This window comes from Neolamprologus multifasciatus, chromosome 18 (genome assembly GCF_963576455.1).
Source record: "Neolamprologus multifasciatus chromosome 18, fNeoMul1.2, whole genome shotgun sequence".
Classification (NCBI taxonomy): Eukaryota; Metazoa; Chordata; class Actinopteri; order Cichliformes; family Cichlidae; genus Neolamprologus; species Neolamprologus multifasciatus.
The window spans coordinates 16,431,222-16,452,803 of record NC_140456.1 but is presented as its reverse complement, the minus strand read 5'-3'; the positions used below and the strand labels follow the sequence as shown (position 1 = coordinate 16,452,803).

Sequence of the window (21,582 nt, the reverse complement as noted above, 5' to 3'; positions counted from 1 at the left end):
GGTGTCAGTGTTCACTTTCTAAAGTTTTAAAGTCTGTCATCGTAATGAAATTGGTGTCTCTGGCAGCTGCACCTGTAGTATTCAAGAAGGAGCTGAAAAGTCAAGAGGCCAAAGAAGGAGGCGAAGCCTCTCTGTCCTGTGAGGTATCAAGCCCTGATCACAAGGTGACCTGGTGGAAGGGCTCAACTCTTCTCACACAGGGAGAGAAATACATCATGGAGCAAAAAGCAACCACTCACATTCTGATCATACACAAGCTGATCATGGAGGATAGTGGGGAATATACCTGTGATACTGGAGACCAGAAAAGCACTGCTACCCTGACTGTAAAAGGTAACAGAGCACATCTTCATCTATCACCTGTCTGTGTCTCTCATTTCCTCTCCTCTTGTCTTCATCCTTCCTGAAGTTCATATTCACCCCATTATCAAGTACTGGAGAAAAGTGTATCCTCTACTCACAGCTAATTCTCTTGGATTCACAGATTTAGAGAGTCCAGTGCTTTACTGGAATTATCTGATTTTATTTATATGCATTGTTGATAGTTTAGTAGCTCTAGGGTGTTAAAAACACCACTAGATCTATGTTTCTTAGATCTGGGAATGACATGTTGAGTAAGCATATGCCCTCATAGTCATGATGTCTGGAAGCTCTGCACAGAACTGATCTCTGATCTCTCATCATCCATCATCCCATTCACCCTCAGAGCATGTGCGAATCATTCGAGAACTCTGCGACATTACTGTGACCACTGGGAAAGACGCCGTCTTTGAGGTTGAGCTGTCACACTCTGGTGTCACCAATGGGGAATGGTGGCTTTCAGACAACCTGCTTCAAAATAATGATCTGAATCAAATGAGCATTATAGGGAGAGTGCACCGCTTGGTCCTCAAGATGGTAACCACGGATGAATCTGGAGATGTTGCCTTCGTGGTGGGAGAAGAGAAGAGTGTGGCCTGTCTTCTGGTGGAGGAAAAACCCAAAGGTAAAGGAGATGAGAGTTTTCACCCTCAGAGCCATCTTCATCAAAAAACACAAATTATTATTATTCTTTTTCAAATCCACTGGCATTTTACATTTTTTGTATTTTCATTAAATATATTTTATAGTATTTATTAATTTTAAAGGGCAGATAGAGGTACTTTAGCTCAACAAAGCAATACTACTGTAAATTGTATGTTTTAAAACTGGGTAGTTTCAGATATATAATGTAGTTCTGCAGCATAGTTATTATTGTGACTGTATTTCCCATTTGGTGAGGTAATCCATTTCTTACATTAGTAACATTAAATTCTGTATGTAATTTTCATCCCTGTGCTTGTTATATTAGTCTAGCTAGACATGGATTTAAAGTCAATTTGACTGCTTGCTATAAACATACAAACACAAGACAGTAATTCTACGTTTTTTTTTATTGTCATATTATTTTATGTATAATTTGTGTTACAGTAGTGCACAGAAATCAAGAATGAAAGCATAATGCCAGTGCACAACAGAAAAGGTTGCATATAAATGCTACTTGTCCTGTATTTGCAGTGCTAATATTAGAGAAGCCACACAACACTGTTGCATTAGAAGGTGAAACGGTCACTTTGGCCTGCACCATCTCTGACCCCAGTGGTAAGGTCACCTGGATCAAAAACAATGTGGCCCTCCAAGCGGGTCTCAAGTATGACCTGAAGAAGAATGCAGCATTTCATCAGCTTCGTATTCACAACCTGGTGGCCGACGACGCCGGAACGTATACCTGCGACACTGGGGATGCACAGTGTGATGTCACGCTGACTGTGGAAGGTAAAAACATTGGATTGAAATGGACAACTAAAATATTCTTGAACGTCCACCTCCTTCAACCACCCAGTATAGTCTGAAGCCCTCAGGGATGTTTCTCTCATCATCTCCACTATTTGACATCGAACTTGCCATCTCAATATGTTATATCAACCTTTCTTACTTTAAACTCTCACCAGGTGCCCCAGTCTTCTTCCAGACAGAGCTCAAGAACCAGGATGCCATAGAGGGTGATGATATCACTCTGCACTGTGAGCTCTCTAAGCCGGGTGTTTGTGTTGAGTGGAGGAAAGGAGGATTAGTCCTCCGGCCTGGTAAGAAGTATGAGATGAGACAGTCAGGGTGTATTCAAGAGCTCTGTATATGGAATCTGGAGCCTGATGACAGTGGCTACTACACCTGCGATGCAGGAGACCAGCTCACTACAGCTTCTTTAGCAGTGCAAGGTAGCCTCCCATTCAGTACTGTTGCAGTTTTTCTTAATTGTGAAACTTCTATCTGGCTCATATGTTGTGTGTTTTTTGTTTAGAGTTGGCATTATGATGATTATGAGTACATTTAAGGCTCAATGTATTCATATTTTCCACTCAACAGCAAAAGAAGTCTTCATTGTTTCTGGCCTTAAGTCCACCGATGTTTTTGTTGGCGAATGGGCAACTTTCTCCTGCCAGCTCTCTGGTAAAGCCCACAGCAAGGTCCAGTGGTGGCTGGATGGCAGCTTGTTGGAGAACAGCCCCTTTAGTGAGATAGGGCTGGCCCAGGGCCACATCTACACACTCACCTTAAAGAACCTGGCCACAGATGACTCTGGCACTGTCACCTTCAAAGCTGGCAGTTTAACATCAACAGCCAAGCTCTTGGTCAAAGGTATCATAAAAATGTTAACTGCAGACTGAGATAAGCTTTTCCCCAGAGACTGAGATAAAACAGTCTCTTTTAGTCTTTTACAATCTCTAAGGATCCTGCAGTGTTTTAATTCTACATTTAAAATGGGTCAATTTTCCTACTTCAGTATTCCTTATTATTTTGAATTAAATAGTAGAAGCAGGAAACTAATATATTTATGTTTTCTATTTAATAACTGGCATTTACTACAACAAAATGTGCCATTCTTTGTGAAGAATATGGGGTTATATGCTATGAAATATAATTATATTTCATATATAATCATATTTTTACTGCAGGGTTCAGCTATTTGACATATTAGTGCTCCATCATGCATGAGAAGCAGTAGTTTGCATTTCATTAATAATAAGAAGTTATGTTTTATGCCATATGCTTTGATATAATCTAAAAAATACAACTGGGTGCAGCACCACAGTAAAGCTTTAGTAACCTTTTCGACTCAGTTAACTAGTATTAAAAATGCTGCTCTTCTTTTGAATGTAGGGCTGCTGAAATGATGAAAAATAATAATCACGGTTATGTTTCTCACTTTGAAACACAATCAGATTTACTAATTTTGTGGAGCATTGTTATACATTAAGAAGTACTTTCTGATGCATCATCATTGACGTGTAAACAGTGAGTATTATTACACAATAGTGAAAAGGACAACTAGAGAGCAACTTGCGATGGGATCACACAAGCCCCCACACCTGGTCTGACTAAATCTAGCAACGTTGTGACAGTTTTGTTGATAAAATCCTTTACAAACAGATATAAACACTAGTTTTCTAATGATGCTAGCCTTATATTGTTCACATTCAAGCTACAGTAGACAGACCTCACTTTGAGCCTGGTGTAAAACAGAACACAAAATGATTGATTCAGAGTGACGCTCTGGTCTAAAACCTCTCCCAAGGAGGTAATGTTTTTAGAGGCATTAGTGTGCATGTGCGTTTCCTACAAGGTCAGTAGATCAATCTGAGGGTTAAAGTGACAATAATGATATATATGGAGGTATTTAAAACTATGTTTCTTACTGCCATCATTTGTATTGTCAGCATATGGGCATGTGTGTTGGGGATTCTAAGTTTGCATTGAGTTCTTCTTCAAGATAAAATAATGTCGAAACTTAATAATGATAATAATGTCTTTTATCTTTAAAAGTATGCTTTAAATTTTACTGCCTTTGTTTGTATTGACAACATTTGGGAAATAATACTGGTATACGGGGATAAAACATTTTAAATACAACATTATAGTTTGCATCCAAATATCATCTGAAATTTGAAAAATAATTCTCAAAATGATATCAAGTGTGTTAAAATGATTTTAACAAGGGAGGTGTCCAAAAGTACTTTTAGAAAGAGCAAAGAAAACAAAATGAATATATACAAAATACAGTACTACTCTCTTGAAAAGTAAATACTGCCAAGTTTGGACTCTTGGAGTGCTTCTTATTAGTTTAGTCTTCATTGTGAGTCCCTTGTGGTTTAGTCAGTCTAGCTATCAGGCTAGACTGACCTTTTGGCTGGTGGGTGGTGTTTCTGGTCCACATCCTGTGACTTTTTGTGTTTGATTTTCCTGCTTTAACATCTTGCCGTTTTTTTCATGCTCAATTTAAGGTTATATGCCCAGATTCAGGCTTTAATTACACTCGTATCTATTCAGTATACTATTATCCATATTCTGACTGCAAATGTTGTAGCCAAACAGCTATTAAAGTTGTAAGCAGCTCCTTTTAACCATGCCTTCAACAACAGGGAAGGGAAGACCAATTAATACAAGAATGCTGAAAACATCAATCAATCTGGGATTTCTTCATTCATTTTAAACTTTTTAAAGCATGATCGTGATTATTACAATGTTAACCTGCAGCCCTAACTGTAAGTATCCCTCAGTAATATAAATAACAAGCCTGTCTTATTTGATGTTTGGATTCAGTAAAAAAACCCAAACATAATCTAGATCTGGCTTCTGCCATGTTAAACTTCACAGATGGTGAACCAGAATATTGAAATGCTTGAAAGAAAGTGCTGCTCCACCCATCCATACAGGCCGGCTGCTCTCAAATAGTCATGCTCTATTCATCTTCTCTGTCCCATCCTACCAAACCCTTCTTCTAACCTTCCAGCATTAAAATCTCTAACTCTTGTAGATACACTTTGAGTTTGGCATCTACTATCACTCCCTTCTTCTCTATGAGCTGCCAGTAAGTCTTGACCCTTGGTTGTGAACTTTGACTGTTGGACTTTTTGACCCCCTGAGAGCTTATGTAGTTTAATGCATTGGACGATTTGAAAATACATAAAAATATACATAGAGTATTGATACCTTACAATCAGTAATTTCAAAATAATATCACTCACATATTTACACTCAGACATGCTTTTGGGGGTTATAAAGCTCTTATGTCAGTCGGCATGGCCCGCTTTTATCCTTACATCTCATGGCCAGGATTTGATCCTATGATCCCCTGACCCCAACCTCAGATCCCACAGTTGAAGTGGTGAGCGAGATGGAGGACCTTCGGGTGGTTGAAAACCAGCCGGCTGAGTTCATCTGCCAGTACTCAAGACCAGTGAAGGCTCAGTGGAAGAAAGATGGGCAGCCTTTGCAGCCTGATGGCCGAAGGGTGGTAGTGGAGCAGGACTGGAATGTGGCTCGCTTGTACATTAGCCATGTGTCTGCTGAGGACAGGGGCACATACTCCTGTGAGGCAGAGGGGACCTGCGTGGTCGCTTCACTTCATGTGGAAGGTGAGCTTCCCTCCACATGGAAAGAGCACCAGGCTTTAGGGGATCTTCTCTGCTTCTTCCCAGAAAAACGTCTTTGGAAAAAAAACCAAAAAACAGGCCTTTTACTGATCATCACAGCATTTTTGCTCTTGGTTGACAAAGGCTTAACTATTTTACTTTTGTCTTTGAGAACTGCAGTCCTTTTATAATCTATTATAATTAAGTTACCATGGTTTCTTGCTTTCTACAGCCAAACCCATTACCATTGTTCAGGGCCTGGAGAATGTGGACACTTTTGATGGAGGCGAAGCGCTCTTTGAGTGTGCCCTGTCTCGTCCTGAGAGCAAAAACTGCCAGTGGCTCCTTGATGGCAAACCACTGAAAGAATCCCCTAATGCTGAGGTTGTATCATTCGAGAGCGGTCGTCGCCATCTGCTCCTGCTGAAAGAGCTGCGCGTCAAAGACAGTTGCACGGTGACTTTCAGAGCTGGCGCAGCATCCACATCTGCCCAGCTCACTGTTAAAGGTAAGTCATCAAAATGAAGACTGTACAACAGTGAAGCTGTAGTAATATTATAATCTTGACTTTAGTCAGCTGGGAATTACGACTTTCTTGTGGATTTTTCCCATGTAAGGTTGGCAGTTGGCCATTGTGAAGGGTTTGGAGGACAGAGTGGCTGCAGTGGGGGAGAAAGTCGAGTTCTGCGTTGAGCTCACGGAGGTGGTCCCTACGACAGAAGTGGTCTGGTATGCTAATGGAGTTGAGCTGAAGCCCAGTGACCTCTGGGCTATGAGGGCCGATGGTCGGTCTTACCGCCTTGTCCTGAGACAGGCGCCTCTTTTGCCCCAGCAGGAAATTACATTTGCTGCCAGAGATGCTATCTCTCTGGCCAAGCTCACCATCATCAGTAAGTGTTTAATGAATAAATTGCCTAAGATTACTTTTAAACAGTTGTAATTATAGTGTTTTTAATCTTCCAGTTAGGTGCTTTTTTTATGTTTTTAGATTGGAAATGTTACAGTAAATGATACATAAATCATAAATTCAGTCTGCTAACCATATCTCTGTAAGGTATTAGACTATCTCTCTGCATATTTATTTATTTCAGTTATGTAATCTGTCATGTCTATGAAAAGATTAACAAATATCCCTTTAAACCTGTATATAGAGTTTACTCCAATTTTTTTGTAATTCTGAGTTTCGACCAGGGAGCGCAGAACCAGAATTAAACTTTTGGACAATTCAGGGTATAGTAGGAAGCTAAGGTAATAAAAATCTTTTGAAGAACTATGGAACAGGTATGGCATACCATCAAAGCTTCTTCTTAATACCTCCAACTGTGAAGTTTTGTATTAGCTAGGCAGTTCAGTAGTAGTTTGAAGCTCTCTTCTTTATCCACCACTGAAGATTTCACTTTGAAATTTGTACAGTCTAGTGGCCTGATGTCCGTCTTAAACAACATGTTTGCTAGTAGGTACAACGTGTCATTTCATAACATACTACATGCCACTAGTATGGAGAACAGATTTCAAATATTATGTAAACAAGAAACAATGGTCAGAAGTGTGGTCTTAAGTTCCAACACAAACTAGATATTCCAAATTAAGGCAATATAAATGGATAAATAGGCAATGCATTGTTCCAACAAGGCTGTGTTAACGCTAATACTAATTTGCATTAAATGTAAGAATCTTTGTTCCCACTTTATGTGGGAATGCCCTCTGATTCAATGTTTTTGAAAAAGGCTGCTGGAAATATGTAACCAAATTTCTGAGTAATAGATTCCTCTTAATTGTAATTTATGCTTAGTAAATATTTATCCCAGACGGTGCTGTGATCTCCAAGAATATCAGGTCTTTACTTAACTTCTGCTTTTTCAAAGCCAAACAGTACAGAGCTTTCTCTTTGAAGAAGCAGCAAACGTGCAAATTTACAGCGGCCTAAGCGAAATACATTCTTTAGAAAAGATAAGCTAACAAAAAACATGGAAAGTTCTGGAGCATTTGGAACACCTTCCATATAACTTTCATAACAGATTAACACTGTAGAGTATTTGGTTTTTAATTAGTGTTCATAAATATATCCAATGGCGGTTTTTCTTTTTCCCTTCCCCATAGCTGTGCCTGATCCTCCAGAGGATCCGGAGGTCCTCAGTAAGACAAAAAAGTGTGTTACCCTCTCTTGGTTCACACCTTTGCATGATGGAGGAAGTCCCATTCTGGGCTACAGAGTGGAGATCCGAATGGTAGACAGTGCCCTCTGGCTTCCATGTCATTCTGAGCCTGTGCGTAACACCGAATTTGTGGTTGAAAATCTCAGTCCAGGCAGTGCCTACAGGTTTAGAGTGGCAGCCATCAACACAGCAGGGATAGGGGAGCCTGTTGAGCTGCCTCAGACTGTTCAGCTTGGTGAGTGAATGTACGCTTCACTTAACACAACAGTGTAGCTGCTTTTTTCTGTGATGTTGTGTTTATAATTGCAATTGCAGTTCATGTTTTATGTCACATGGTGATATGAGATCGAGCTTTATGCAACTGCAACATTCTAGCCAAAGATGTAATGCTAGAAACCAAGGAATTTTGATATTTTATAAACTTTAATATCATTTGTTTTTCTTCTCTTCTTGAAACACAGAAGCACCTCCTCTGCCACCGATTACTCCAGGTAGGTCACTGTATGCTGTATATGTGGTACTTTTTGTATTTCTCCACAAGCTCTGCTGTAGCCCTAATGTAGCCCTGCACATAAATATTAAACGTTAGGATTAAGCACCAATTAAAGAGGGCGTGGTGCTGTATGGACCATAACTGTAACTCCATTGTGGTCATATGTGTAGATGCAAAACAGGAAGTGACCGAGGCACTGGGACAGCCCAGTCTTCCTCCTGAGGCTGCTGAAGAAGGTGATCTCCATGAACTTTGGGAAGCATCAGCCAAGAAACGACGCATGAGTCGGGAGCCAACTCTGGACTCCATCTCTGAACAACCAGAGGAGGATGGCAAAAGGGGTCAGAGCAAATTAGACCAGAATCAGCTTCCACAATCTGAGAAAGTGGAAGTCAAATCAGCAGAGAAGGAGCAGGCCATTGTGTCAAAGAAGCAGACAGAAACCAGCCTGTGCACCAGCTCTGAGGATGAGTCTGTTTCTGGGCGTTCGACACTTGTTTCCTACCTCAAAAAGAGCAGCAAGACTACTGAGACAGTGACAAAGGAAGCAGATACTCTAGCCACTGAGAGGTTCTTTGCACATTTCCAAATGTCAGAGCAGAAAACTGTGCAGCAGACAGAAGTGAAAACAACTGTAGTTCAGCAAACCCAAGAAAAGCACGTGTCTACAGAGGAAACTAGCATCATGGAGATCGGTAAAGAGGATGACCCTGAGCTCAGAGAAGCTGCTGTTAAGATTCAAGCTGCCTTCAAGGGCTACAAGGCCCGCAAGGACATGCGTCCTGTTTTTAAAGAAGTCTTCAAAGACCAGACTAAAGAACCTAATGGCACCATACATCTGGAATGTGTGACAGAAGGTAAACCTGATAAGGTCCGCTGGCTGAAAGATGGAGAACCACTGACGGATGGCAAGCATCATCATATTGATATCTATAATGATGGCACCTGCTCACTGGTCATTACTGCAATCACCACCAAGGACACTGGAGTTTACACATGTGAAGCCACTAACAAGTTTGGGGTAGCTTCTCACAGTGGTAAGGTGACTGTGGGAACGGTAAGAGAATCATCGGGCCGACGGCCGCTTACTGTAGGTTACAGTGCTGACAGTGAGCCTGAGAGCTCCTCCGGAAGTGAGATGGATGAGTCGCTGAGACAGGCAAGCAGACGCCTTCGGCGCCTGTTGCGCACGCGTCTCCCACCAGATGTTGAGGAAGAACCATTTGTCAGTGCAGATGAAGGAGACTTGCGAGCCCCAGACCCACAATCTTACCGTGAAGATGACAATTATATCTACATTCGTTTTGATTCACGGACAGAGGCTGAAGTTGCGTCTACGAGATTTCAGGAGATGTTTACAGTCCATGGGGTTCCTGTGGAGACCACAATCTTACCTGCAGGGCCTCACAAAGTGGAGCTGCGAATTAAAAAGATGAGCTACATACAAGATGGTACACAGACGCCCACACAAGATAGACAGCCTCCTGCTTTCATGACTGGAGCTCCAGGTAAGAAGCAGCTTGCTCTCTGTTAATTATAACTTTCTTTATTCTTACACACATTTTGTCTGGTTAGTAATGCACCAAGTTCAATACACCAAGAATAGTTTCTCTGTAAGGGGTGGGATTTTTATATTTGCTTTCCGTTTGCTCTTGTTGCCAGCTGCACCGGTCTTCTTAACCGAGCTACAAAGTCAGGATGTTCCAGATGGTTATCCAGTCAGCTTTGACTGTGTTGTGATTGGCAAGCCACCTCCCACTGTTCGCTGGTATAAGGATGGCAAGCTGCTGGAGGAGAACGACCATTACATGATCAATGAAGACCAGGAGGGCTGCCACCAACTTATCATCACCACTGTGTTGCCTACTGATATGGGGGTCTATCGCTGCACAGCTGAAAACAGCAGTGGCATTGCATCTACTAAAGCTGAACTCAGGGTTGACAGTAAGTGAACAGATGATACAAGAAACACACATTTGCTTTTTAAATACCTGTCCTGGGATAATTGACCAGGCAAACTGTACAGCATGTGTACATCTTTAATGACTTAAAAAAGGAGAATTTGGTACACAAATTTGAATTTATTTTGGACACCAAATTCTTGTTTTTTGAAGTCATTGAGATGTATGCTGTACATCATTCCACCCTGGAAAAAGAACAGTTCAAAGAAAGCATTAAATGTGGCGACTGTGGTTCAGGGGGTTGGGAAGCTTATCTTGTAACCAGAAGGTTGCCGGTTTGATCCCCAGCTCTATCTGTCTTGGACAAGACACAGACCTACTGCCTACTGATGATGGCCAGAGGGGCCGATGGCGCGATATGGCAGCCTTGCTTCTGTCAGTCTGCTACAGTTGTAGCTTGCCTCCACCAGTGTGTGAATGTGAGAGTGGAATTGTAAAGTGCGTTGAGGGTCTCGAAAAGGCTATATAAATGCAATCCATTATTATTGTTATTGTTAAAAGGGCAAAATTACTACAATATTCATGCCTGTAAATGTATGCAAACTTCTGCATAGCTTGTTTTTTTTTTAAAACAGAAGAGAACTTCAGACAAAGTCAGAGCAAAACTAGTATGCAGAATATGTGAGATGGACCTTGAGCCATCCCTAATATAAAGGCAGGTTTCTCACCCTGCCTTTATATTAGGCAGGGGTAAAAAAACAACAAAAACAAACCCACAAAACCTACAGCTATACAGATGTAGCATTTAACTGAAGCATGTTTATAAGAAGCATGAAGCTAATTTCCGAACCATAATTCAACATCTTAGAAAAGCAGAGTCCCTTTACACCTTAAGCATTGTATAACACTATAATAAAATTCCTCCATCAGTGTCTTGCAGCTCAGATTATGACACTGCTGCTGATGCCACTGAGACGTCTTCTTACGTCAGTGCCAAAGGATACATGTCCAGGTAAATTTATTTATGTTTATTTATTTATATGAACTAAACCTTTATATTGAGGCCTTCACATACAGTTATAGATATACTGGAGCTGCTGTGCTTTACTCTCCTCCAACAGGGAAACTGAGACCTTTGAGTCTGTAGCTGAAGACGATCAGCTACCGCAGGTTGTGGAGGAGCTTCATGATGTTCACGTCTGTCCAGGTTCACCTATTGCAAAGATGCAGCTTAAAGTAAAGGGTAAAGTAAAGATTTGTTAATCCATCCCAGTGTTCTAAAAACATTGCACATGATTTAAGAATAATTTAGTTTGTAAAATTTTTGTTGTTTTCCAGGTTTCCCAAAACCCAGAATATACTGGTTCAAAGATGGCCACCCTCTACGACCTTCAGAAAGAATTCATTTGTTAGCAGAGCGAGATGTTCATGGCGTGGAGATCACGGAGGTGAAAAAAGAGGATATGGGGGAGTACTCCGTCTACATCAGCAATGCAGCCGGTTCTGCTTACTCCTCTGCCCGGATGATAGTATTGAGTATGTATACACGTCCCTAAATACAAAATACAAATCTCAAATGAAACGATGAGATACATTTTATACATTTGCAACACTTTTTGCAACAGGTCCTGGGGAGATTTTACCACAGGAGAAAAAGGGTAATTTAACATTTATCCTACAAACCACAGCACAAGTATATGTACTTTCAGTAGACATGTCCATATATTCAAAATGTCACGTTATACACTTTATTCTCACAGACCCTAAAGAGCCCCTGGTGCCACCCCGCTTCATTGAAAGGTTCAGCAATAGGAAGGTGAAACAAGGAACAAGCATCACTCTGTCTGTGAAAGTAGAAGGTGCGTTACTACACTTTTCTAGATAAGAAGAAAGTCTAGATTTTGGGCTCTACCTGCCACGCAGCATTATTACAAAGTCTCCATAATCACCCTTCTTCTCTCTTAGGATCTCCTACTCCCTTGGTCAACTGGCTAAAGGAGGAATCTTTGGAGGATGTCCTGTGGATCAAGCCTGACACTAAAGGATACAAAATAGCAAGCTCTGGGCGCCACCACAGTCTCATCTTGATGGACGTGGGCACAGAGTACACTGGTGCCTACACCTGCATTGCAACAAATAAAGCTGGACAGTCCATCTGCACTGCTCACTTGGAGGTGGATGAGAGTAAGGAGAATAACGTCATCAAGACACTTTATTTTGAAATGACAGGTTAAATGAGTGTCTTCTTATATCAGAAACACTTAGCAGAGCACTTTTCAAACCACCCTTCCGCTTCTTTTCTCCCTCCTCTCTAGCTCCTCAGCCCAAGAAAGAGACAGCGGCTTCAGAGTAAGTTATTTTTGAAACCTTTTGATTGCCTTGCACATAAAAAGATGTCTGTAGTAAGTACATTTAATATAAATGTAAATACATGACAAATTTTAATACTAAAATCCGCTCAGGGTTCTTGGGATTACAGTTAGTCCTCCACAGGAAGATACTAGCAGAGGAAAAGGTAAGACGTACTAGCTAATCATCAGGCCCAGTAATGTTTATTTTTGATAAGATATATAAATGAATAAAAATAAATGTTAAGATATTTATGGTGTTCTTTACTTTTTGCCAACCCTTAAGAGGGCAAAATGCCTTTCCTAGGTGAAGTAGGTTCAGAGGAATTCCTCATGAAACTCACCTCTCAGATCACTGAAATGGTATCAGCCAAGATCACCCAAGGTAAGTTGACCATTATAGCTCTGCATTAAATATTCAGAGACTAATGAGTTCATAGTACTTTATAAAATACAAACCTTTATGTCCATAAGGCATTTCAGAACTGGTCTATTCCGGCTTCAAGTCTGGTTTAAACCAAGATATATAAATGATTATGCTAGCATTGGACTGTAGCTCCTTCTAAACAAGTCTCATAAACAGTTTAAATTAGGATATAGTTAAAAAAAACAAAAGGTTTCACCTCAAGAGAACATACATTCTCAGGAGAACAAACATTAAATTGACTTGAACAATCACAACACCTTCAATCTCTTAAATTACCTTGTGTCTGTAGTTGTACTAAAAATGTGCAGGTTAACTATCCATATTCCCCCTGCAGTGACTGCATTTGGTAGTTACTAATGCTGAAGACTGAAGTATGAATCATAAATTATGTTGCATACAGTGCTTCTGTTGCATTGCTCTGTTATTTTCTTGTCAGGTTTGGTTGAATTCTTTGAATTCATTCTGGCTGTTTAAGAAATGTTTAATCCGAATGCTTTAATGCTTAAATACTGAACTGGCTATCACTTTCCTTTGTTTCTGAACACCAAACCTGACCAAGGAATGTTTCTTATTGCCATGTTAGTGCTTATCTAGTGCACGCTTTAGTTTATTTATGCATTTATGACATAAAATCTCCCATTCCTTCATACAGACATCATTTCCTAACCACCTTTACACCCATTAGTTTATCACTCCCACTAAATAAATACTCATTAAATGATTAATTTGTTATTCAGACAGTTTACAGAATCATGAAGTGCTCCAGTGGATGAAATCTTGGCCCAAATCTGCCAGTATGTATCCCAAGTACATCAGCATCACAGATACTCTGCAGTTTTCCACTGAAATATTTTCTATCTATTAATAATGACTTTATAAAACAGTTTTCCTTACATTTCCTTTTACATACAAGAAATATTTAGTTATACACACAACAACTATATTTCAGTGTCAGCTTAATAACAGCTAAGCCATCCCCTTTTATTTCTGTTAGTGCCCTCTATATCTCCTTACTCATCTTCAATGAGTTTCCTCATCCTTTCTCTTGTTACTAAAATAGTTTTTGCAATAACCTATGAAGCTTCTGTATAAGTGGAATACATGCTCACCAAGCAGACATGTATGTGGAGAGCTGAGATAAAAGTGAAGCTGCATGTTGTCATGATACTAATACAGTAATACATGTTAGAGCGTTAGAATGATTAACCACTGTGGATTTCTCCCCTCTGTTTTTGCATCGTAAAATCTATGTCGTTACTTCAGTATACAGAAAAATTCAAATTGACCAGGTAAATACAACACTGGTACACGCTAGCACACAGTTATGGTTTTAAATATATATTTAAGCTGATGGACATGAGTGAGTGTGGGTACTAATACCTACTGCATAGGTTTAAAGGACAGATTATACTAATTGGACATTTCCGTACGACTGACCTGTCTTCCTTTGACTTCCTCCTTACTGCTCCAGCTTCATTACGTGTACCAGGTGGTGACAGTGATGATGAGACCAAGACACCTTCTCCATCACCTCATCACGGTCGCTCCCGTCCTCCCTCCCTCATTGCTGACTCCTCCTCTGAGTCTGATGAAGGAGACGCCAGGGGAGAGGTGAGATACAAAAAAATTTCTATTAAGTTCATAATGTTCATAAATTTTTGGCCTTTATATCAGAATTTCATCAATTAAATTCTGACACACCATGGCAGGATACTATATAAAACAAGGAAATGAAAGTTTTAATGGTGCAGTTTATTTGAAGAAATAAAGGGAAATTCAATTAAGTTTTTTTATACATAGACAGGTGTGAATGGTTATCTGTCTCTGTGTGTTAGCCTTGGGGCAGATTGGTATTCTGTCTCTCACCCTCTGACAGCTGGGATAGCTTCCAGTCCCCCTGCAATCCTGTCATTAATACACACATATATATATATATTTTTTTATAGATGTTTGATATCTATGTAGCAACAGCTGATTACAACCCCATCGTGGCGAGCAAAGATTCCATCTCTCTAAAAGAGGGACAGTATGTTGAGGTTTTGGACTCGGCTCACCCACTCAAGTGGTTAGTTCGGACCAAACCCACCAAAACGACACCATCCCGCCAAGGCTGGGTCTCACCGGCCTACCTGGACAAAAAACTCAAAGTATGTCTCAAGACAATTGCTTCCAGCTTGCCACTGCATGTTGCATGCATTGGGTAATATTTTTAAAAAAAATGTAATTTCTATAACAGCTCTCCGCTGATGCTGGCGATCTTCCAGAAACAAGTGTGGAAGAGGTGTCTGAAGGAGAATACAAGAGAAAATTATTGTAAGTGAAGCATATTTGTCGTGACAAAGCAAACCAACCAAAGAACCATAACAAACTATTAATTTGTGCTTCTAGCCAACTGATCCAGGAACTGATAAACGGAGAATCAGAGTTTGTCAAGGAGGTGGAATTCTTCACCTCCCATCACCTGAAGCATGCAGACAGTTCTGATGCACCGCCTGACGTCACCAGCCAGAAAGAGGCTATTTTCAGAAACATTGATGATATCAAATCCTTCCATAACAAGTGAGCTCACCTCTTAAATGTTATTTTCAGCCATTTTTTAGTATAATCAGAAGTATGCGTATGTGTATGCATCATTCCTATGATTTTCTTTTTAGGGCATTCCTTCCGAAGTTGAATGACTGCGACACTGATGATGACATAGCCATGTGTTTCTTGAAGAACAAGGAGGGCTTTGAAAAGTACCTTCAGTATCTTGTAGGTCAGAGTCAGGCTGAATCTGCCATCAGTGACAAGACTGTCCACAGCTTCTTTAAGGTGACAGCAGAATTGTTATTGCTATACTATGAATTACAAATGTGCCAACTGTTAAAATCTTTTTTTTTAAAACCCCAAAAAACAGGAATATACTGACACAGCGCAGGCTAATTCAGACCCTGCAGATCCACCAGTAAGAAGCATAAATGCCTATCTCCAACAACCACTGGAGAGGATTCAGAAGTACAAGGCCTTCCTGAAGGTAATAAAGTGCATGCATACAATCATCTTAGAATCGGTTATTTACTTTTCAGTCATTTGCTTTTAGAGCCTTTAAATTCTGTCCACGATCAGTGTAACTTCAGTTTTGTTGAAATTTCTGCTGCAACATCTTCAGGAGCTCATTCGAAACAAAGCAAGAAATGGTCAGAACTGCTGCCTGCTGGAAGAAGCTTTTGCAATGGTGTCTGCACTCCCTCAGCGTTCTGAGAATACACACCATGTCTCTATGATTGAGAACTATCCTGCCACCCTCGAAGTTCTTGGAGAACCAATTAGACAGGTACCACGTAGCTGCCGACTGTGCAGGGTCTTGATTAGACATAAGTGTTTGACTGTCTGCATATGCTTACTCTCTCCCACCAGGGGCCTTTCCAAGTGTGGGAGGGTGCTCCTGGAATTAGAATGTCCTCTAGAGGTCACCACCGTCACGTCTTCCTCTTTAAGAACTACTGCATTATCTGCAAGCCCAAGAGAGACAGCAACACTGATACACAAGCATATATTTTCAAGAACATGATGAAGGTAAGTGTTTTTAACATAATCTAGTTTCATCTTTTCTTTCATGGTCAGCGGCCTAAATGATGTTGGTTGGTTTCTTTATCTTGTTTCAGCTGAATAACATTGATGTGAATGAGACAGTGGAGGGTGATGACCGTGCCTTTGAGATTTGGCATGAGCGCGAGGATTCTGTGAGGAAGTACACCTTACAAGCCCGAACTGTTACCATCAAGAACTCGTGGCTGAGAGACCTCAGAGAACTGCAGCAGCGATACAGCATGCCTGCATGGAGTGAGTGGGACTCCATGCAGTTTTACTTTTTTCTTTACCTCTCTATTGCTTGGAATTTCTAGCACAGCTTTTTATACCAAACTATTTTCCAGGTTCCCCTGATTTTGATGAAATTCTGGCAAACTGCACAGCAGAGCTGGGCCAGACTGTTAAGCTGGCCTGCAAAGTTACTGGAGTACCCAAACCTGCGGTTACCTGGTACAAGGGTGAGGCATTTCCTCTGTGGTTATTAGCCATGTGGAGTGACATTCAAAGATTGTTTCATGAGTGGTTTTGTTTACTTGTTCGATGCAGATGGACGCGCAGTGGGGGCAGATCCTCATCACATCATCATCGAGGACCCTGATGGTTCCTGCACACTAATCCTGGACAATATGACTGCAGATGATTCTGGTCAGTACATGTGCTTTGCCACAAGTCCAGCTGGCAATGCCAGTACTCTGGGAAAGATCACAGTTCAGGGTAAGTGGCACATCATACCTATATATAGGATGATCCTAAGAGTATTCTTTTCTACTGCTTCATTACACTTTTCTTGTGAAAAATGATGAATAGTCTAAAACATAAAACACTGTCATGTGTTTCTTTTAGTACCCCCTCGTTTTGTAAATAAAATAAGGAATGCCATCTTTGTTGCCGGTGAGGACGCTCAGTTCACCTGTGTAATACAAAGCGCACCCAAGCCCAAAGTGAGGTATGGATACCTTCCTTATGTTTTCTTCTTTCCTTCATTTTGATTCAGTTTTGCAATTTTTTTTGAATACCAACCCCGTCCTCTAATCTTGTCTCCTCTCTGCATGTCTCCCTGTTCAAGGTGGTTCAAGGAGGGCAGGCTGCTGACTGACCAGCAGAAATATCAGACTTACAGTGAGCTCCGGAGTGGCGTTCTGGTTCTGGTAATCAAAAACCTGACAGAGAGGGACCTTGGGCACTATGAGTGCGAGGTTGGTCTAGACTAATTCATTTCCATTTATCTGTATTAGTTTTGTGACATTTCAGAGTGTACATAATCTCTGGGCAATCACTTAGTAAGGTTAAGACCATACAGCATTACATAGAGAGATACAACAATTTGAAAGCCCTGTTGCAAGTAACAGTAAAGTAAATACATTTAAGAGGAAGAAATGTCTGGCATGAAGAGGCTCTGGGAGGGCAGTTATAATATGTGAGACAGGGAGACTCGTGAACCTCAAGTTTTGTGCACTTAATGTTAAATGATTGACAGAAGTACTTCAAATATATTAGGATCATTAAAACTATTAAGATCTATTTGTTAAGAATTTGGAGCTCTACAGTAAGAGGTCTCAATACAAGAAAATATCTCAGATAATTACAAAAATAACATTTCCTTTATTTTTAAGGGTCAATGAGGGGAGATTTTAATGCAGGTCATGCATTTGCCTTTGTGCCTATAAATTAGTTTCAAGATAGTTGATATTAATTAGCAGCAGTGAGTTACATTTATGACTCTAAAAATATATCTGTTGGATTTCAGTTGTCGAACCGTCTGGGCAGTGCAAAGTGTGCTGCTGACTTGGTCCTCCCCTCCGCTGTGGCTCGCTCTGGTGAGCAGGCCATCACCATTGAAGGTAGCAAGTCTGGCTTTATCCATACAGTCTTACTCTTTTTGGACGTTTTATGGTTTTTGTTGAGCAGAAAATGCTTTGAGTGCAGCTTTAGCAATGCAAAATAACCATCATGCTTTGTCCATGTTCCTCCCACAGTTACCGAGCAGGAGACGAAAATACCAAAGAAAACCATCATCATGTAAGTATGATCAAAGTAAGATGAATGCTGTCAGGTAGGAATAGTTGGATGTTGAAAAATCTTGGATTTTCTTAACCTAACACTACAGTATACTTTAATAAAATAATTTCTATATAATATATATTTTAGGGATCTTTAAGGGGGTTCTTTTAAGATAAAGTTCCACTGCAGTTTTTGGGTTCATGTATCCGTGTAGGTATTGCTTTTATTATTAGATAACATTGCCCATCATAGGGCATTTGGGGCATTTTTCTGTATGTGTGTGTGTGTGTGTTTTTCCCCTCTGGCTCCATGTATGCATTGTGTAGTATTTATAGCCTCGATGCAAAAGGAATCTATCACAAGGATAATGAAAGGGTGGGCTGTTCTCATCAGGGTGCTGTCTACTTCAACTGTCAGCCTAATTACTGCAGCTTATTACTATCATATTATTTTTAAATCCAAGACTCCATGCAAGGTGGATTTTATTTACATAGGCCTAATGCATTTCTTATTCCAGTGAGGAGACTATAACCACCGTGGTAAAGAATCCTCGAATGAGAAGACACAGATCACCTGGCTTGACTCTTGCTGGTGTCCACCGCTCTGAGACTTCCACCCCCGAGCCTTCTACAGCCAGGACAAGGAGGATGCCCACTCCAAGAAAGACCACTATCCCAACTCTCTATGTTACTGATCCCCAGGGGGCGGAAGCCAGGGGAACAGAGAGCAAGCCCAGGTGGGTTGAAGTAGAAGAGGTCATCGAGTATAAGGTCAATAAGTCTCCCAGGTTGTCCAGGAGGAGAGGTATTTCGCCAGCAGGGTCTGATCGTGCAGGCACACCCTCGAGACCCAAAAGGTCTCCAGTGGAAAACCCAAATGCTAACAATTCCAACAACAAGCTTGTGGAGCAAGCACAAGCCCACCTGCAGGGAGACATCAGCAGCCAGACGCTCTCCTGGGAGGAAGAGGTGACTGATGCTGCATCTGGGTCTGCTTCTGGGGAGCCGCACGAGCTCTCTTCTGTCCTCGCTACAGCTGGAGAAGATTACGACGACCTGGATGATGAACAAACTGTAATTTTTGAACCTGATGACGAGGAGGATATATCTGCAAGAAAGCAAGAGCCTGTTTTCCTAAAACAAGGAGATCGTGTTTTAACCCTTGAGGACTTGGAGGATTACGTCCCAGAGGAAGGAGAGACTTATGGCTCCTCCCACACGCAACACGTTGACGAAAAGCCTTGTGAGATCTCTGTGCTTCAGAGAGAGATTGGCGGTTCTACAGTGGGACAGCCGGTGCTTCTCAACGTGGGCCGGCCTGATGTGGTGCCCCGGCAAAGGACTGGCTTCTTTAGTCGGTTCAGGGAGAATCTCTCCAGCAGCCTTTTCTCATCTGCTGTCCCACCGCAGGCCAGGGAGGCTCGGTCCAGGGCGGAGAGGAACGTGCCTATTCAAGTGAGCCATGCAAAGCTGGAAGTGAAGCCTTCGTACTGCTCAGAGGTGCAGAGAGTTGAGGGCAGGCAGCAGAGTTTTAAAACCAAAGTGTCAACTCAGACTTATGGTTACACATCAGTTGGCAATCCTGTCACTCTTCAAATTAGAGATGACCTTTATCAGAACCAGTGAAAAGCAAACATTTAATTTGGCATCACAAACCCTCTTAGTCTTAAATAGGGACATTCACTATACACGAAAATACAGATCGTAACCTGAGCAACATTTACTGCATTTGACAAACCATTCCATTTTTAGCCTGCCAATCAGATAATAGTGTCATCCTTAGATATTTTCTTGACAGACTGTTAGACTCTACTGTCGCTTACAGATGAGATGGAAACTATAGGGATAACGGTTTCACTGTAGGCAGGTTTCAGTCTGATGCTGTTCTGCTATGAAACATATACATGTTGTGTGATGTACAATATGCATGATGGGCAGAAGCTAAGAAAGGTCTGACATTTACTGATTAAAACCTTCATATCTAATGGTGAGTTGAAGTCTTTAAATAAAAGAAATGTTTTTTGGTTATACATACAGTGATTGACAAATTTATGAGACTGCCACCCCCAGTGTAAGGTTTATGTCACAGCTTCCTAAATTAACAGTACTGGTGATTACCAAAATCAGTTTTATGTTTCTGTGATGGTGAATCCACTGGCATGCCATATTACAGTTATTTACTCGCATGATTGTTATAATTAATTTGTGACTGAGAAGAAATCTAGTGTCTATTTTTTATTGGTCTTTATTGGGTATAAAATGCATTTTTGAGAGATAACAAATTACAGTGATGTTTAACAGTGTACCTACGCTGAATGATCAGCTTTACTCCCCAGTATTAACTGATCCAGATGTAATCCTTAGTCCATTGCAACATACATGAATAGGATTTATATTTTTTCAGGTTTTACTTTGGTACCATTCAGGTCATGCTATGGCACTTTGGATTCCTGGAGCTGGAAATATTGGGAGGTAATGAGATGCATGTTTCAAGTAAGCAACACTGGATATAAAAGTAGTGTAAACTTGGGGACTGTTGTGTTTCAGGAGCTGTTAGTTAATCAAATTGGAGAATCACAAGTCTCTACTACATTATTTTGTGGTGTTGTGAATGATTCCTTAGTGAGCAGTTTCTAAACACGATTTGCGCGAGCAAATCATTTGGTAGGTGAACAGATGCCTGTTTCCAAGTTCCTACCATCAACTAACTGAATTTTTTACTCAACTTTTTTGGCATTTGTGTCTGCTAGTGCAGTGAAACAGCTGTAAACTCAGGCTGTTACAGGGATATTCCTATGCAAGTGACAAATATGTAGATGAGTGACTGCATGTATTTGCTTCTCCAAGACAGATGTGTTTCTCTAGAATAACCAGTTGTCATCCTATATTTTATTGAGCGCAGATGTTTATGCAAAGTACTTCAGCTGACATAATTTACTAACTTTTTAGTGCAATTTAAAAGTAACTAGAGTAACTTCCTAATTAAACATGTGTGGTGTTTGTGTTGATCAAAAGGTGTCTGTTAAAAGGATGATTTTATGTAATAATTTTAAATCACAAACTGATTGTACTTGCTTGTACTGTACATGTGTAGTTTTGGACAAAACATGGTTGAGTACAACGTGTTCAATTGAATAAAAGTACTGCAAATACGCCACATAATTAGCTTCTGTAGTAATTTCTTTATATAGCACAAATTCGGCATTGTTGTATGGTAACATTTACTGATGTTTCAACATAAAAGTCATAGTG

At 40.7% G+C, this 21,582-nt stretch overlaps 1 protein-coding gene across 20 annotated transcripts in view; it reads left to right on the top strand.

Moving 5' to 3' along the window:
• Positions 1–21,492, top strand: part of obscnb (obscurin, cytoskeletal calmodulin and titin-interacting RhoGEF b) — a 57,531-nt gene extending 36,039 nt beyond the window's left edge. For 15 of the 20 annotated variants that reach the window (XM_085140202.1, XM_085140197.1, XM_085140196.1 and 12 more), the window contains 38 exons: positions 67–333; positions 707–985; positions 1,537–1,794; positions 1,971–2,237; positions 2,386–2,658; positions 5,169–5,435; positions 5,665–5,940; positions 6,050–6,322; positions 7,533–7,823; positions 8,050–8,079; positions 8,252–9,589; positions 9,744–10,025; positions 10,913–10,994; positions 11,104–11,225; positions 11,321–11,518; positions 11,608–11,640; positions 11,743–11,841; positions 11,948–12,166; positions 12,298–12,331; positions 12,445–12,497; positions 12,617–12,715; positions 13,495–13,551; positions 14,229–14,368; positions 14,704–14,904; positions 14,994–15,070; positions 15,146–15,316; positions 15,412–15,571; positions 15,657–15,773; positions 15,909–16,073; positions 16,157–16,315; positions 16,405–16,582; positions 16,675–16,788; positions 16,877–17,044; positions 17,174–17,276; positions 17,397–17,526; positions 18,078–18,171; positions 18,307–18,349; positions 18,849–21,492. In XM_085140202.1, the coding sequence (XP_084996328.1) occupies positions 67–333; positions 707–985; positions 1,537–1,794; positions 1,971–2,237; positions 2,386–2,658; positions 5,169–5,435; positions 5,665–5,940; positions 6,050–6,322; positions 7,533–7,823; positions 8,050–8,079; positions 8,252–9,589; positions 9,744–10,025; positions 10,913–10,994; positions 11,104–11,225; positions 11,321–11,518; positions 11,608–11,640; positions 11,743–11,841; positions 11,948–12,166; positions 12,298–12,331; positions 12,445–12,497; positions 12,617–12,715; positions 13,495–13,551; positions 14,229–14,368; positions 14,704–14,904; positions 14,994–15,070; positions 15,146–15,316; positions 15,412–15,571; positions 15,657–15,773; positions 15,909–16,073; positions 16,157–16,315; positions 16,405–16,582; positions 16,675–16,788; positions 16,877–17,044; positions 17,174–17,276; positions 17,397–17,526; positions 18,078–18,171; positions 18,307–18,349; positions 18,849–19,956 (8,225 nt within the window). In that variant the 3' untranslated portion in view covers positions 19,957–21,492. The remainder of the gene's footprint in view (positions 1–66; positions 334–706; positions 986–1,536; positions 1,795–1,970; positions 2,238–2,385; positions 2,659–5,168; positions 5,436–5,664; positions 5,941–6,049; positions 6,323–7,532; positions 7,824–8,049; positions 8,080–8,251; positions 9,590–9,743; positions 10,026–10,912; positions 10,995–11,103; positions 11,226–11,320; positions 11,519–11,607; positions 11,641–11,742; positions 11,842–11,947; positions 12,167–12,297; positions 12,332–12,444; positions 12,498–12,616; positions 12,716–13,494; positions 13,552–14,228; positions 14,369–14,703; positions 14,905–14,993; positions 15,071–15,145; positions 15,317–15,411; positions 15,572–15,656; positions 15,774–15,908; positions 16,074–16,156; positions 16,316–16,404; positions 16,583–16,674; positions 16,789–16,876; positions 17,045–17,173; positions 17,277–17,396; positions 17,527–18,077; positions 18,172–18,306; positions 18,350–18,848) is intronic. The other 5 variants (XM_085140212.1, XM_085140211.1, XM_085140209.1 and 2 more) reach the window with 3 other exon arrangements.
• The last annotated feature ends 90 nt before the right edge of the window (positions 21,493–21,582 follow it).